We start from the raw sequence: 14,807 nt of genomic DNA on the forward strand, positions 1-14,807 counted from the left end.
CCGTCTCGTGCAGCAAACAAAGAGAAACGAGGCACAGCGTTTGCGGGGACGAGGGTTTAATTTCTGCATTCGCGATTCTGACTCCGTTGGATTCGGAACGTATTCACAGCTCAAGACATTTTTGTTTTAGCCTTGCAAATCCTACTGGCCTAGAAGGAGACCAGGATAATTTCTCTACATGGGTACATGCATGCATGCACGCAGTATATACGGGGAGTACACAATGTGTATTGCCATGTGAGTTTGTTGAGCTTTCTGTTGTATGTTCATTCGTATGCTTTACTGACCGTGGTCCCAAATCCTGATGCACTATTTTTTTACCTTAACACTACCCTAGTCCTTGTCATGACTGCATCCATAACCATAGATCTGAACAATGAATGTTACCCAAACACAGACATCAACGAGACCGTGATCAAACCATAATGCAATCACCTTAAACCCATAACCCTTAACACTAACCATCGTTCTTGCTGTAATGCTAGCCCTCGCCATAACCAAATAATTTCATATGCTCAGTCTAATCATAGTCCCCATCTTCCCCGACTTACAACCCTACCAATATCCCTTCGTTTCGCCCTATCCTGTGACAATACCATGAACCCCAGTCCTGGCCCGTGGCCCGAGCCCAAACTCTGCCACATGAAAGTCCTGGGAGGGTTGTGAACAGTGCAGTCAAGGAGGGATCGAGTGAAGTCTGAGTGGATGATAAATCAATAATGTGAGTTTCTGCTCGAGGCTGCTCGCTGAACCCCTGAGCTAGGGACATGGCGAGCAGTAGCTCGTACGGGGATGGGGCTCCGTTCCATCCCCGTGTCGCACGAATCCCACATCAGACGAGGCTGGTGAAGCCTCGGAGACAGCTGCTCGTGATTTAAACTCGCACGTTTGCTGCCAATGCAGAGACCCATTAGGTTAGCGGCAGCATTGCCCACCGCAGAGAGATGGCCGTGGGCGATGGAGATGATGGATTGCTGCTGGTTGATCGTGGTTTTGGTTGATGTTTGTAATGGTTGATGGCCATAGAAGCTGCTTGATTCTGATTGATAGTGGGTGTTGTCTGGTTACTGATGGCTGTGGGTGCTCTTTGATAGTTGTGTATACAGGCTGTGGATGTTGTGGATACTGGATTGTGGAGCGTGGTTGTGGATACTGGCTGTGGATGGTGGTTGGGGCCGAGCCGCGCGTGTGCAGTGGGGAAATAATCTCTCGAAACGGGGTGAGAGTGACCGGTACCCGGGGGGGGTACCTCCGGCAGCCCCCGGGCCCATTACGACGTGACTGGAGGGTCCAGCCCCTTGATGGTCAGACTGGTCTCGGTGAGAAAGGAGACCCCTGGGGAGGCCCCCACCTCGGGCCCAGCTTCCCAAGCCCAGCTCTGCTGCTCCCCCGATCCAAATGCCACGTAGAAGAAAGCTCCGAACAAGCTGATTGCGGCCGAGATGTAGAACACCACCTGCCACTCCATCAGCGTGTTCTGCACACCACCAGCACGCGATGTTACCGTGTGTCCGTAACGGAAGAACGTTACCGTAACGGGGCTGTGTTGGTCTGTGGTTCTCACGTGTTGGGTCAGGTAGCCGGTGGCCACGGGCGCCAGAAAGCCCGGGAGGCTGCTGATGGTGTTGGAGATTCCCAGCAGCACCGCGGCATACCTGCGATGGCATCCGACAATTATCTCTTGGTGATTCATCACAAAGATCCCCCGTGTGGCCTGAGCATAATTTTGAGGCAACTACTCTTAGCGAGCACCTATGAAGGGCGGAGCTAAACTCGTTGGCCAGCACCACACCCAAGCCGGTTGTTGTGGTGGTGGTGGTCCGATGAGGATAGATAAACTTGCCAAGGTGGAGGAAGCAATCCCAAAATGTAAAGCCTTTTAAACAGGGCCCTACTTTAATAATACAAACTTTCAATGCATTTCCTCTGGTAATATAAGATAAACACATTCTAGGTACCAATGTGGGGGGCAATTTATCACCACCACCTTCCCCCCTCCAGATCTGCCACTGGTTGTGGTGGCTGTAGTTGAGGTGATTGTGACAGTTGTGGCTATGCGGTTGGGATTATCGTGGTAGCTGTAATTGAAGTGTTGGCTTGGTTGTGGTGCATGCCTGCAACCAGGCACTGAGGGCCAGGGTTGGTGGATCGCATAAATATTGCAAAACTCCCTTCCCGTGGGTGTTCCCTGGCTCGCCAAGAAACGGCAGTACAGCAAATATGTGGACTCCACCTATCCCGTCTGTACGGGATGCAGTGTTTCCCTCTCGCACACGTGGGTTTTTTCCAGATGCTCCGTGTTCTTCTTACACATAAACGTTCATTAATTGACCGAAAACCCCTTAATACTGTACTGTATATGGAGGGCAAATTGCTGGCGCCGGCTCACTGCGTAGCTGCCTTCCCGCTGGCCTGTGGATCCTCCTCGCGCCTCTGAGTCGCTCTTTCATCCCATACTGTGTTTGACAATGCTGCTGTTGGAGGTCGTGGCTGTGTCTCACTGGGGCGCGATGTCCAGCTGGTTGACCCAGCAGCCAGCCGTGGCGAAGGAGCTGGTGCCCACGGCGAACGTGAGGAAGCACACGGCGAGGACGTGGTCACAGCCCACGAACGCGGCGCCCACCAGGAAGGCGCCGGGGGCTGCGAGACCTGGACGCAACCGTCACCACGACATGCAACGTTACGTCCCAACACAACATGTCGATGGTTTAATGTGGCCAATGAAGAGCAGCTTTAGAGGAGCGAGTTTGGTGAACGAATGAATGAAGGAGTGAGTTGGGCCATTGAGTGAACGTGGGTAGCACCTAGGAAAGTCAGGGACTTTCGAGTGGCCGTGGTGGAGAGCAGCTTCTGCCGCAGGATGGCGTCCGCTGCCCAACCGCCTAGCAGCGTGCACAGCCAGCCCGCGACGTAGGGTAGCGCGGTCAGCTGGCCGTTCTGCCATGGCCAGGCGCACCGCACACACCAGGGTCAGCCGGACATTTCTGAGTCGGCCTGGGTCTATTACACCTGAGCAGTTGACTGCAATAATGGTCAACGCAAGACCAGTATCAGATCTGTCTAAATCGATTCCTGCCACTAGAACACGGATGCTGACTTTTAGACAAGTGGCAAGGACAAGCATGCACCACGCACACTGCGGCAGTCTGCCGGGTGGCCCCCTAACCCAGCCACCCTAGCCCTGCCCCCTGGGCCCTGTCCACGCCCGACCCTGCCGCCTTACTTCCTGGAGATTGAAGTGCAGCACGGTGCTCATGAAGGTGGGCATGGAGGTAAAGATGGTGTAGAAGGCCCAGCTGCTGCAGAACATGGCCACGTTGAGCGCCCACACGGGGAGACTCAAAGCCATGCGCAGCCAGGGCACGGACGAAAAGCGCTTCTCAACCTGAGCCCCGCGGACACGGAGGGCGAAAGATCGGGAAGGTCGAGTGTGGTGTGCCGGGGTAGACGAGGTAGGGGATGTGGTTTTAGGGAAGCAGATCGTAGGCAGAGGAGACTTGAAGGGACGGAAGTCCAGGGGACTGAAATATCGTCATCGTACTGATTTTGGTATTTTCTTAATGTCCGCATAGGTTCACTTACACTGCAGAACTTGCGCTGATCCAGCCCTCATTTCTAGTCACTCCCTTACCCACTCAACGACTCACCCACCTATTCACTCCAGCCACTCACTCAACGGCGATCAGTCGCCTTCTTATCACTCTTCTATCGCTACATCCATGATCACTGTTGCTGAGAACTTCGCTCGTTGATTCCTCCACCAGTGTTGAGGACTTGGTCTATCAGACACTTTCGTTTAATCCATACTGTTCAGCCACCACCACTCAGGTCACAACACCCCCACCCACCCACCCACTAAGGTCACAACACCCCCACCCACCCACCCACTAAGGTCACAACACCCCCACCCACCCACTCGGGTCACAACACCCCCACACACCCACTCGGGTCACAACGCCCCCACACACCCACTCAGGTCACAACACACCCACCCACTCACCCACTCAGGTCACAACACCCCCACCCACCTACTCAGGTCACAACACCCCCACCCACCCTCTCAGGTCACAACACACCCACCCACTCACCCGCTCAGGTCACAACACCCCCACCCACCCACTCAGGCCACAACACCCCCACCCACCCACTCGGGTCACAACACCCCCACACACCCGCTCAGGTCACAACACCCCCACCCGCTCAGGTCACAACACCCCCACCCACCCACCCACTAAGGTCACAACACCCCCACCCACCCACTAAGGTCACAACACCCCCACCCACCCACTCGGGTCACAACACCCCCACACCCCCACTCGGGTCACAACGTCCCCACACACCCACTCAGGCCACAACACCCCCACCCACCCACCTACTCAGGTCACAACACACCCACCCACTAAAGTCACAACACCCCCACCCACCCACCCACTCAGGCCACAACACCCCCACCCACTCAGGTCACACCACACCCACCCACTCTGGCCACAACACACGCACCCACTCAGGTCATAACACACCACACCCACCCACTCAGGTCACACAACATCTCTTTCTGCTGTTTCCCTCGCACTGAATTCCCTCCCATCATCTCTTTCCCCGAGTTCTTGCAAAAATAACCTCGCTCAATTCAAGACTCGTGTTAACTCATCGCAATTTGTATGTTGCCGTTGGTTGTTGTTCGCATGGCATTTTGGAGCCTTGGGCAGCCTGTGCTCGGCAAGCATTTAAAACCGAAGGTGCAGGGATAAAGTGCGAATACAGGATTCAGAATGGGAGTCGGGCAAAGGTAAAAATCCAGTCCCGGTGAGACAGAGCCGCGTCCTCGATCACTCACGGCCTGGCGCTCCGCCCGCAGCGTGGTCTGGATGTACTCTCGCTCGGCCAGCGAGATGCGCGGGTGGCTGTCCGGGGAGCTGAAGGCGAAGAAGTACCAAAAGAAGGACCACAGCAGGCCCATGCCCCCTGCCGCCACAAGAACGATCGCGTTAGGCCCACGCCGACACGGGCCGGGTCAGCGCGTGGCCGGGATACCCGACGGGGAACCTCCCCGTGCACAGCCCTCGTGTCTCCCGTGCCTCGTGTCTCCCGTGCCTCGTGTCTCCCGTGCCTCGTGTCTCCCGTGCCTCGTGTCTCCCGTGTCTCCCGTGCCTCGTGTCTCCCGTGCCTCGTGTCTCCCGTGCCTCGTGTCTCCCGTGCCTCGTGTCTCCCGTGCCTCGTGTCTCCCGTGCCTCGTGTCTCCCGTGCCTCGTGTCTCCCGTGCCTCGTGTCTCCTCCCGTTCCTCCTCCCGTGCCTCCTCCCGTGCCTCGTGTCTCCCGTGCCTCGTGTCTCCCGTGCCTCGTGTCTCCCGTGCCTCGTGTCTCCCGTGCCTCGTGTCTCCCGTGCCTCGTGTCTCCCGTGCCTCGTGTCTCCCGTGCCTCGTGTCTCCCGTGCCTCGTGTCTCCCGTGCCTCGTGTCTCCCGTGCCTCGTCCCGTGCCTCCTCCCGTGCCTCGTGTCTCCCGTGCCTCTGTCTCCCAAGTGTTTTTTTTTAAACCGTAATATTTTTGAAGTCGCTGTTCGTTCATTAACTTTTGAGAAGTCCGCTCCTCTGAGGCTGACGTGGCCGGTGAATTTTCTGGGGAATCCACGAGTTCCCACTTTTGAGTCGGCATCCCCTCTGCTAGCGCGGCGTGCTTGTCGACCTGGGGGCGTGACGTGGCCCAGGGGCAGCGAGCTCGCTGCTTGATCCCGACGGCCACCCCGGTTAGCCCCGCGGTGCATATCGACCGTGACCGTGCTCCGTGACCGTGCCCGTCGGCTTCACAGTGGATACTGTGACGTCACTGGCAAGAGTTGGCCGTTGTGTGCTGGCGTAAGGATTAAAATTTGCCAAATTACACCGCAACTTACTGAAATGAGATCACAGCACCAATCATCGCCCTATACTGGCAGACGGATGCACAGGGACAGCAGCCACTGGGGGTGCCCCTATGCATGGTCACACAGCAACAATCATCGCCCCCCTACAGGCAGACTACTACCCCAGGTCACTTGCAAATGAGATTCATCCTCCATAAGAGGTTTTTGGGTTAGATCGCGTAAATATATAAATGTGTCGTTAAAACCCGCCACTACCCGACACAGCCAACTAGTAAGGGTTGTCACGGAAACAGAACATGCCAATTCGTCACTAGTACAGCACACCGGTGTGTTGGAGAGCCAAGCCACAACATTTACAAACTAAGTACGACGTTTCGCCAGTAATTACAACTAGCTTCATCAGGCGACAGCCTGACAGATCAGTCTGTAAATGTTGTGGCTTGGCTCTTCAACAAACCGGTATGCTGTACTAGTGACGAATTGGCACGTTCTGTTTACGTGACAACCCTTACTAGTTGGCTGTGTCGGGTGGTGGCGGGCTTTAACGACACATTTATATATTTACGCGATCTAACCCCAAAAAAACTATTGAGGATGATATTGGTCGCGAAAGCATACGTGTTAAAATGTTTTATCCTCTTTAAAACTTCCAATCTGCTGTCAGAGTGTGGTAATGTTTGTACTTTTTAGAATGCAAAGTACCACGGGATGGATGATATGTAAAAGGGGCCACATCGGTTTGACCGGTGTGAGTCCCCTGTGTCTGTGTGCCCAAAGCGCCTGTGCCCCCCTCTGCCCTGTGCCCCATTGCACCCCTCACCGCTCTCTCAACACCGGAGATCGCGCTGCAAACCATTGCCGGCTTCGGTAATTCAACGGAAGCGCAGATGCCGCTCATTAAGCCTCAGCTGAAGTCATTGGGTGGTTTTCAAACTTGAACAGAGATATTTGAGTGGCTCTTCATTCAGCCGTACTCAAGTGCCACTGCCTCTCCACCTAACAGCCACGACGTTTCCCCATACCCCACCTGCCTCCCGTGCCCCCCGTGCCCCGCGACTCTTCGTACCGAAGATATAGAAGATTGAAGCCCACCCGAGCGTTTCAGCGATGATTCCCGACAGCGGCATGGTCACCACGGTGCCGAAATGTCCACCTGGACGTGGCACACGGGGGAGGGGGGAGGGGAAGGTGGAGTGCGGTGGTGGTAGTGGTGCTAATGGTGGTGGTGGAGGCGGCTGTGTGTTCTTACCGGAGTAACAGATGCTGATGAGGGTGCTCCTCTCATACGGAGGCGCCCAGAGCGCCCACATGGCGTGCATGGTGGGGTAGGTCACGCCCTGTGGACGACACGAGTGCTCACCACCACCATTACCACCTCAACCACATCAGACCCCCACCATTACAACAGCACTCTAACACCTCACCACCTTCACCACCAAAACATGACAACAGACCCTACCGATGATACCTACGCTTTACCACGCACTCATCCGCGCCAGAATGTCACGACCACATTAAACACGACTCCCAAGTCACTACGAGAACCACCTCGACCACCAACGTGAACCACCAGTAACCGCCGGCACGCACCCGCCACGTTCTACCACTGATGCCGCAAGACGGGGCCGTGGCAACGTTCCCCGTGACTCCGGAGTCGGGGTCGCCGTCCCCGGACCGCGCCATCGCTGGGGAGGCACGGACGGGCGCCCCCCTCGCGGCTCCAGGCCGCCCCCCTCGCGGCTCCAGGCCGCCCCCCTCGCGGCTCCAGGCCGCCCCCCTCGCGGCTCCAGGCCGCCCCCCTCGCGGCTCCAGGCCGCCCCCCTCGCGGCTCCAGGCCGCCCCCCTCGCGGCTCCAGGCCGCCCCCCTCGCGGCTCCAGGCCGGCCCCCTCGCGGCTCCAGGCCGGCCCCCTCGCGGCTCCAGGCCGGCCCCCTCGCGGCTCCAGGCCGGCCCCCTCGCGGCTCCAGGCCGGCCCCCTCGCGGCTCCAGGCCGGCCCCCTCGCGGCTCCAGGCCGGCCCCCTCGCGGCTCCAGGCCGGCCCCCTCGCGGCTCCAGGCCGGCCCCCTCGCGGCTCCAGGCCGGCCCCCTCGCTCCCCGCGCGTGCGCTGTCTCGCCCGGGCCGCTCTCTGCTGGTAGTCCGGAGGAGGTGGAACCCTGACTGAGCTGGAGCCTCAACGTCGAGCAGCGCCCCGGGGACTCGAGCTGACCGGACTCGGAAGGGGCAGCGTGGGTCGCGCGCCTCCACTGACATCTCGTACCACGGACTGGATGAATGGCACCTAAGACTTCATGGTTGACAAGTTGACTAACTGGCCACTATTTCAAACGATAATTATCTGGGGCGATTCATTGTTCTACACGAGGGGGCGTCGATAAGCGAGGATATGTTATGAATGAGGAACGTTTGGTGGTGCAGGGCCGACCCTGGCAGGCCCCGAGCGCCTCGTGGGTGGCACGCGTGAATGGACGAGCGCAGAGCAAAGAGACGCTGCTTCGTGCATTCTGGGCAAGACTGCTGCGCTATCGCCATGACTGCGCCTGTTTACCCAGGAAGGCGATGCTTTTTTATATTTTGCGGCATCGCTGCCGATGAAACTCGGATCCGTTATCATGAGCCTGGGAGTGGAGACGTACAGATTCTCGGCATGCAGGGTCCAACGACAGTCGTCTGCACTGGCCAGAGTAGTGAAGTATGGTCAAGTAACTTTGATGATCTTCATCCAGAAGTGGATTGACAAAGGGACGCACTGCTGCTGCTAAAGAAAGTGCGGCCTGGGTACGAGAGGATGTGGCTAGGGGGTCTGGCTAGGGGGTCTGGCTGGGGGGTCTCGCTAGGGGTCTGGCTAGGGTGTCTGGCTGGGGTGTCTGGCTGGGGGGTCTGGCTGGGGGGTCTGGCTAGGGGGTCTGGCTGGGGGGTCTGGCTGGGGGTCTGGCTATAGAGTGGGGTCTGGCTAGGGTGTCTGGCTGGGGTGTCTGGCTAGGGGATCTGGCTAGTGTGTCTGGCTGGGGGGTCTCGCTAGGGGTCTCGCTAGGGGGTCTGGCTAGGGTGTCTGGCTGGGGGGTCTCGCTAGGGGGTCTGGCTAGGGTGTCTGGCTGGGGGGTCTCGCTAGGGGTCTGGCTAGAGGGTCTGGCTAGGTGTCTGGCTGGGGGGTCTTGCTAGGGTGTCTGGCTGGGGGGTCTGGCTAGGGGGTCTGGCTGGGGGGTCTGGCTGGGGGGTCTGGCTAGGGGGTCTGGCTAGGGTGTCTGGCTGGGGGGTCTGGCTGGGGGGTCTGGCTGGGGGGTCTCGCTATGGGTCTGGCTAGGGGGTCTGGCTGGGGCGTCTGGCTAGGGAGTCTGGCTAGGGGGTCTCGCTAGGGTGTCTGGCTATAGAGTGGGGTCTGGCTAGGGGTCTCGCTAGGGGGTCTGGCTAGGGTGTCTGGCTGGGGGGTCTGGCTAGGGGGTCTGGTTAGGGGGTCTGGCTAGGGGGTCTGGCTAGGGGTCTCGCTAGGGGGTCTGGCTGGGGGTCTGGCTATAGAGTGGGGTCTGGCTAGGGTTTCTGGCTGGGGTGTCTGGCTAGGTGGTCTGGCTAGTGTGTCTGGCTGGGGGGTCTGGCTAGGGGGTCTGGCTAGGGGGTCTGGCTAGGGGGTCTGGCTAGGGGGTCTGGCTGGGGGGTCTGGCTAGGGGTCTCGCTAGGGGGTCTGGCTGGGGGTCTGGCTATAGAGTGGGGTCTGGCTAGGGGGTCTGGCTGGGGGGTCTCGCTAGGGGTCTGGCTAGGGGGTCTGGCTGGGGGGTCTCGCTAGGGGTCTGGCTAGGGGGTCTGGCTGGGGGGTCTGGCTAGGGGGTCTGGCTAGGGTGTCTGGCTGGGGGGTCTGGCTAGGGTGTCTGGCTGGGGGGTCTGGGGGTCTGGCTGGGGGGGTCTCGCTAGGGTGTCTGGCTGGGGGGTCTGGCTGGGGGGTCTCGCTATGGGTCTGGCTAGGGGGTCTGGCTGGGGGTCTGGCTAGGGGGTCTGGCTAGGGGGTCTCGCTAGGGGGTCTCGCTAGGGTGTCTGGCTATAGAGTGGGGTCTGGCTAGGGTGTCTGGCTGGGGGGTCTGACTGGGGGGTCTGGCTGGGGGGTCTGGCTGGGGGGTCTCGCTAAGGGGTCTGGCTGGGGGGTCTCGCTAGGGGTCTGGCTAGGGGGTCTGGCTGGGGGGTCTCGCTAAGGGGTCTCGCTAGGGTGTCTGGCTGGGGGTCTGGCTAGGGGGTCTGGCTAGGGGGTCTGGCTGGGGGGTCTCGCTATGGGTCTGGCTAGAGAGTGGGGACTGGCGAGGGTGCTAGACCCCCCGGGGAGCGGGTGGAGCCGCCTGGAGCCGTGTGGGAGCGCACCTCTCCGATCCCCTCCAGCACGCGCACGAGGATGATCCAGGGCACCCCGAGGTCCGCGGCCAGCGGCGTGAGCAGCGTGAGCACCGTGGTGACCATCACGCCCATCCCGAACAGCAGTTTGCCTCCGTATCTGACAGCCAGGTAACCCCCGGGCACCTATGGGGAGGTGTGCGGAGGCGAGGGGGGAGATTTCTGGAGGCCCCCTCAGTATTTCCGAGGCCTGCTGCAAACTCCCCTACAGGCCCAGCCCACTTCTAGGATCCTGAGATGGTGTGGAACGGTGAGGTGGAGTGGAGCGGGGGGTAGGGGAACGGATGGAACAGGTGGAACGGGTAGAGCGAGCGGAGCGCACCTGGGTGATGATGTAGCCGTAGAAGAAGGAGCTGAGGATCCACCCCTGGATTTTCGAATTCCAGTTGTAAACGGCGACCTGAGAGGGGGGACGGAGTATGTGGTGGGGTCATGGGTCAAGGTCATCACATCCCGACTTGCAACTTTCTCCTTTATAGTCTCCATACATTCCTCACCTCAACATTCCACGTGCCGCTGACAAACTCCTCACTCACCCCGTAAATGAGACCACACCACTCTTACTCTACGATCACTCCACTGGCACCCAATCCCATCTGGGATTGATTTATTTATTATATCGCACTCAATGTCTCCAAGATTCTCCATTGAAATGCCCCTGCCTACCACTCCCCTCTCAGCTCACTCTCCACTACAGCAACAGTCGACCTCCGTTCGGTCATAGGTCGTTCATGTTGCTCTGCCACCCTCACACTGTGGAACACCCCTCCACCGCCATCCGTGCTGTCGACTCCCTGCCAGGTTCAATACTTTGGGGGGGTTTTCCGTTTATCTAAGACATCCTTATCTCCGTAAAAGAAGTATGCCCGCTGTGTTTGTGTAGCATCTTGAGATGCGATGGCATGTGGACAAGATAGCCACATTTGACTGGCACTGTGAGGTTGTGTTGGTCTTCGTGAAACGTGGCCGGGCTCAGGGTTCGGCTCAGTTATGGGTGAGAGTAAGGGTCAGGGTCTGACTCATGGTTGGGGTTCATGGTTAAGCTCAGGTTAAGGGTGGGATGCGAACAGTGAGGCTCTTGCTCAGGGTGAGGCTTGCAGTCGGGGTGCTGTGTGCAGTGCGCGTGTCTGTGACGCACAGAGGGCAGCTGTGCGGGGTGGCTGCCGTTTAAGGGCACGGGCTGCGGGCAGTACGCGCTGCTGTTGTCCTGGTGTGCAGCCCCGGTGCTGTTCACCATGGCCACCATGGCCACGCTGAGGTTCACGCGCAGCGCGTACACCAGGGCCAGTCCGATGAAGCCCAGCGCGGCGAGGATGTGGCGAGACCGGCAGCTGCACGTGCGGCCTGGGGCCAGGATCACGCGCATAGCACGCACCCAACCCATAGCACTCCGCATCCTACACATAGCACTCTGCACCCAGCACCAGTACGTAGCACTCAGCACCTAGCGCCCCATACATAGCGCCCGGCGCCAGCACATCGCACCACTCACTCACCACTCACCAGCACTCACCACTCACTCACTTACCACTCACCACTCACTCACCAATCACCACTCACTCACCACTCACTCACCACTCACTCACCAATCACCACTCACTCACCACTCACTCACCACTCACTCACCACTCATTCACCACCCACTCACCACTCACTCACCACCCACTCACCACTCACTCACCACACCACTCACTCACCACTCACTCACCACTCACTCACCAATCACCACTCACCACTCACTCACCACTCACTCACCAGTCACCACACACTCACCACTCACTCACCACTCACCATTCACTCACCACTCACTCACCACTCACTACTCACTCACCACTCACTCACCATTCACTCACCACTCACTCACCACTCACTCACGACTTATTCATCACTCACCACTCACTCACCACTCATTCACCACTCACCACTCACTCACCACTCACCGCTCACTCACCACTCACTCCACACTCACCACTCACTCACCACTCACTCACCAATCACCACTCACTCACCACTCACTCACCACTCACTCACCACACACTCACCACTCACCGCTCACTCACCACCCACTCACCACTCACTCACCACTCACCAATCACTCACCACTCACTCACCACTCACTCACCACTCACTACTCGCTCACCACTCACTCACCACTCACTCACCACTCACGTACCACTCACCACTCACTCACCACTCACTCACCACTCACCATTCACTCACCACTCACTCACCACTCACTCACCACTCACCACTGACGCACCACTCACCACTCACTACTCACCACTCACCACTCACTACTCACTCACTACTCACCACTCGCCAGCACTCACCACTCACTACTCACCACTCAATCACCACTCACTCACCACGCACTCACCACTCACTCACCACTCACCACTCACTCACCAATCACCACTCACTCACCAATCACCACTCACTCACCACTCACTCACCACACACTCACCACTCACCGCTCACTCACCACTCACTCACCACTCACTCACCAATCACCACTCACTCACCACTCACTCACCATTCACTCACCACTCACCACTCACTCACCACTCACTCACCAATCACCAATCACTCACCACTCACTCACCAATCACCACTCACCACTCACTCAACAATCACCAATCACCACTCACTCACCACTCACTCACCACTCACTACTCGCTCACCACTCACCACTCACTCACCACTCACTCACGACTCACTCACCACTCACTCACCACTCACTCACCACTCACTACTCACCACTCACTACTCACTCACGACTCACCACTCGCCAGCACTCACCACTCACTACTCACCATTCACTCACCACTCACTCACCACTCACCACTCGCTACTCACCACTCACTCACCACTCACTACTCACCACTCACTACTCACCACTCACTACTCACTCACTACTCACCATTCACTCACCATTCACTCACCACTCACTTACCACTCACCACTCACGCACCACTCACCACTCACTACTCACTCACCACTCACTCACCACTCACTCACCACTCACTACTCACCACTCACTACTCACCACTCACTCACTACTCAGCACTCACATCTCACCACTCACTACTCACTCACCACTCACTCACCACTCACTACTCACCACTCACTACTCACCACTTACTACTCACCACTCACTACTCACTCACTACTCACCACTCGCCAGCACTCACCACTCTACTCACCACTCACCACTCACTCACCACTCACTCACCACTCACTCGCCACTCACTCACCACTCACTCACCACTCACGACTCACTCACCACTCACTACTCACCACTCACTACTCACCACTCACCACTCGCCAGCACTCACCACTCACTACTCACCACTCACTCACCACTCACTCACGACTCACTCACTACTCACCACTCACTCACCACTCACTCACCGCTCACCACTCACTCACCGCTCACTCACCACTCACGACTCACTCACCACTCACTCACCACTCACTACTCACCACTCACTACTCACTCACGACTCACCACTCGCCAGCACTCACCACTCACTACTCACCATTCACTCACCACTCACTCACCACTCACCACTCGCTACTCACCACTCACTCACCACTCACTACTCACCACTCACTACTCACCACTCACTACTCACTCACTACTCACCATTCACTCACCACTCACTCACCACTCACTTACCACTCACCACTCACGCACCACTCACCACTCACTACTCACCACTCACTCACTACTCAGCACTCACATCTCACCACTCACTACTCACTCACCACTCACTCACCACTCACTACTCACCACTCACTACTCACCACTTACTACTCACCACTCACTACTCACTCACTACTCACCACTCGCCAGCACTCACCACTCTCCTCACCACTCACCACTCACTCACCACTCACTCACCACTCACTCACCACTCACGACTCACTCACCACTCACTACTCACCACTCACTACTCACCACTCACCACTCGCCAGCACTCACCACTCACTACTCACCACTCACTCACCACTCACTCACGACTCACTCACTACTCACCACTCACTCACCACTCACTCACCGCTCACCACTCACTCACCGCTCACTCACCACTCACGACTCACTCACCACTCACTCACCACTCACTACTCACTCACCACTCACGCACCACTCACTACTCACTCACCACTCACTCACCACTCACTCACCACTCACTACTCACCACTCACTACTCACCACTCACTACTCACTCACTACTCACCACTCGCCAGCACTCACCACTCACTACTCACCACTCACTCACCACTCACTCACCACTCACTCACCACTCACGACTCACTCACCACTCACTCACCACTCACTCACCATTCACTCACCACTCACTCACGGCTCACCACTCACTCACCACTCACTCACCACTCACTCACCACTCACTACTCACCAGCACTCACCACTCACTATTCACCACTCACTCACTACTCACCACTCACTCACTACTCACCACTCACTCATCACTCACCACTCACTCACCACTCACTCACCACTCACTACTCACCACTCACTCACTCACCACTCACTCGCCACTCACCACTCAC

General features: G+C 57.9%; 1 protein-coding gene across 2 annotated transcripts; it reads right to left on the reverse strand.

Annotated features, from left to right (window-relative positions):
• Positions 1-39: 39 nt before the first annotated feature.
• LOC116942504 (sialin-like) lies at positions 40-10,925 on the reverse strand. 2 transcript variants are annotated; one of them, XM_076067162.1, is made up of 9 exons: positions 10,203-10,925; positions 7,111-7,198; positions 6,928-7,014; positions 4,838-4,965; positions 3,224-3,385; positions 2,805-2,937; positions 2,502-2,649; positions 1,565-1,655; positions 40-1,477 (listed from the first exon to the last, which is right to left on the reverse strand). In XM_076067162.1, the coding sequence occupies exons 1-9, from the start codon at positions 10,305-10,307 to the stop codon at positions 1,271-1,273; spliced, it is 1,149 nt and encodes a 382-aa protein (XP_075923277.1). In that variant the 5' UTR covers positions 10,308-10,925; the 3' UTR covers positions 40-1,270. The 2 variants fall into 2 exon arrangements, with proteins under 2 accessions (XP_075923277.1, XP_075923278.1); XM_076067163.1 differs by lacking the exon at positions 10,203-10,925 and adding an exon at positions 7,452-7,591.
• Positions 10,926-14,807: the final 3,882 nt, after the last annotated feature.

The sequence above is a fragment of the Petromyzon marinus genome, chromosome 15, assembly GCF_048934315.1.
Source record: "Petromyzon marinus isolate PM22_M1 ecotype Great Lakes invasive population chromosome 15, UKy_Petmar_22M1.pri1.0, whole genome shotgun sequence".
NCBI lineage: Eukaryota > Metazoa > Chordata > Hyperoartia > Petromyzontiformes > Petromyzontidae > Petromyzon > Petromyzon marinus.

Excerpts from the sequence above, each read along its gene's own strand:
- LOC116942504 (XM_076067162.1), bottom strand. The coding sequence starts at position 10,307 with ATGGGCGTGATGGTCACCACGGTGCTCACGCTGCTCACGCCGCTGGCC. Across the intron at positions 2,938-3,223 it reads TGCACTTCAATCTCCAGGAA|AACGGCCAGCTGACCGCGCT; the intron begins GTAAGGCGGCAG and ends TGGCCATGGCAG. Across the intron at positions 1,656-2,501 it reads CAGCTGGACATCGCGCCCCA|GTATGCCGCGGTGCTGCTGG; the intron begins GTGAGACACAGC and ends ATGCCATCGCAG.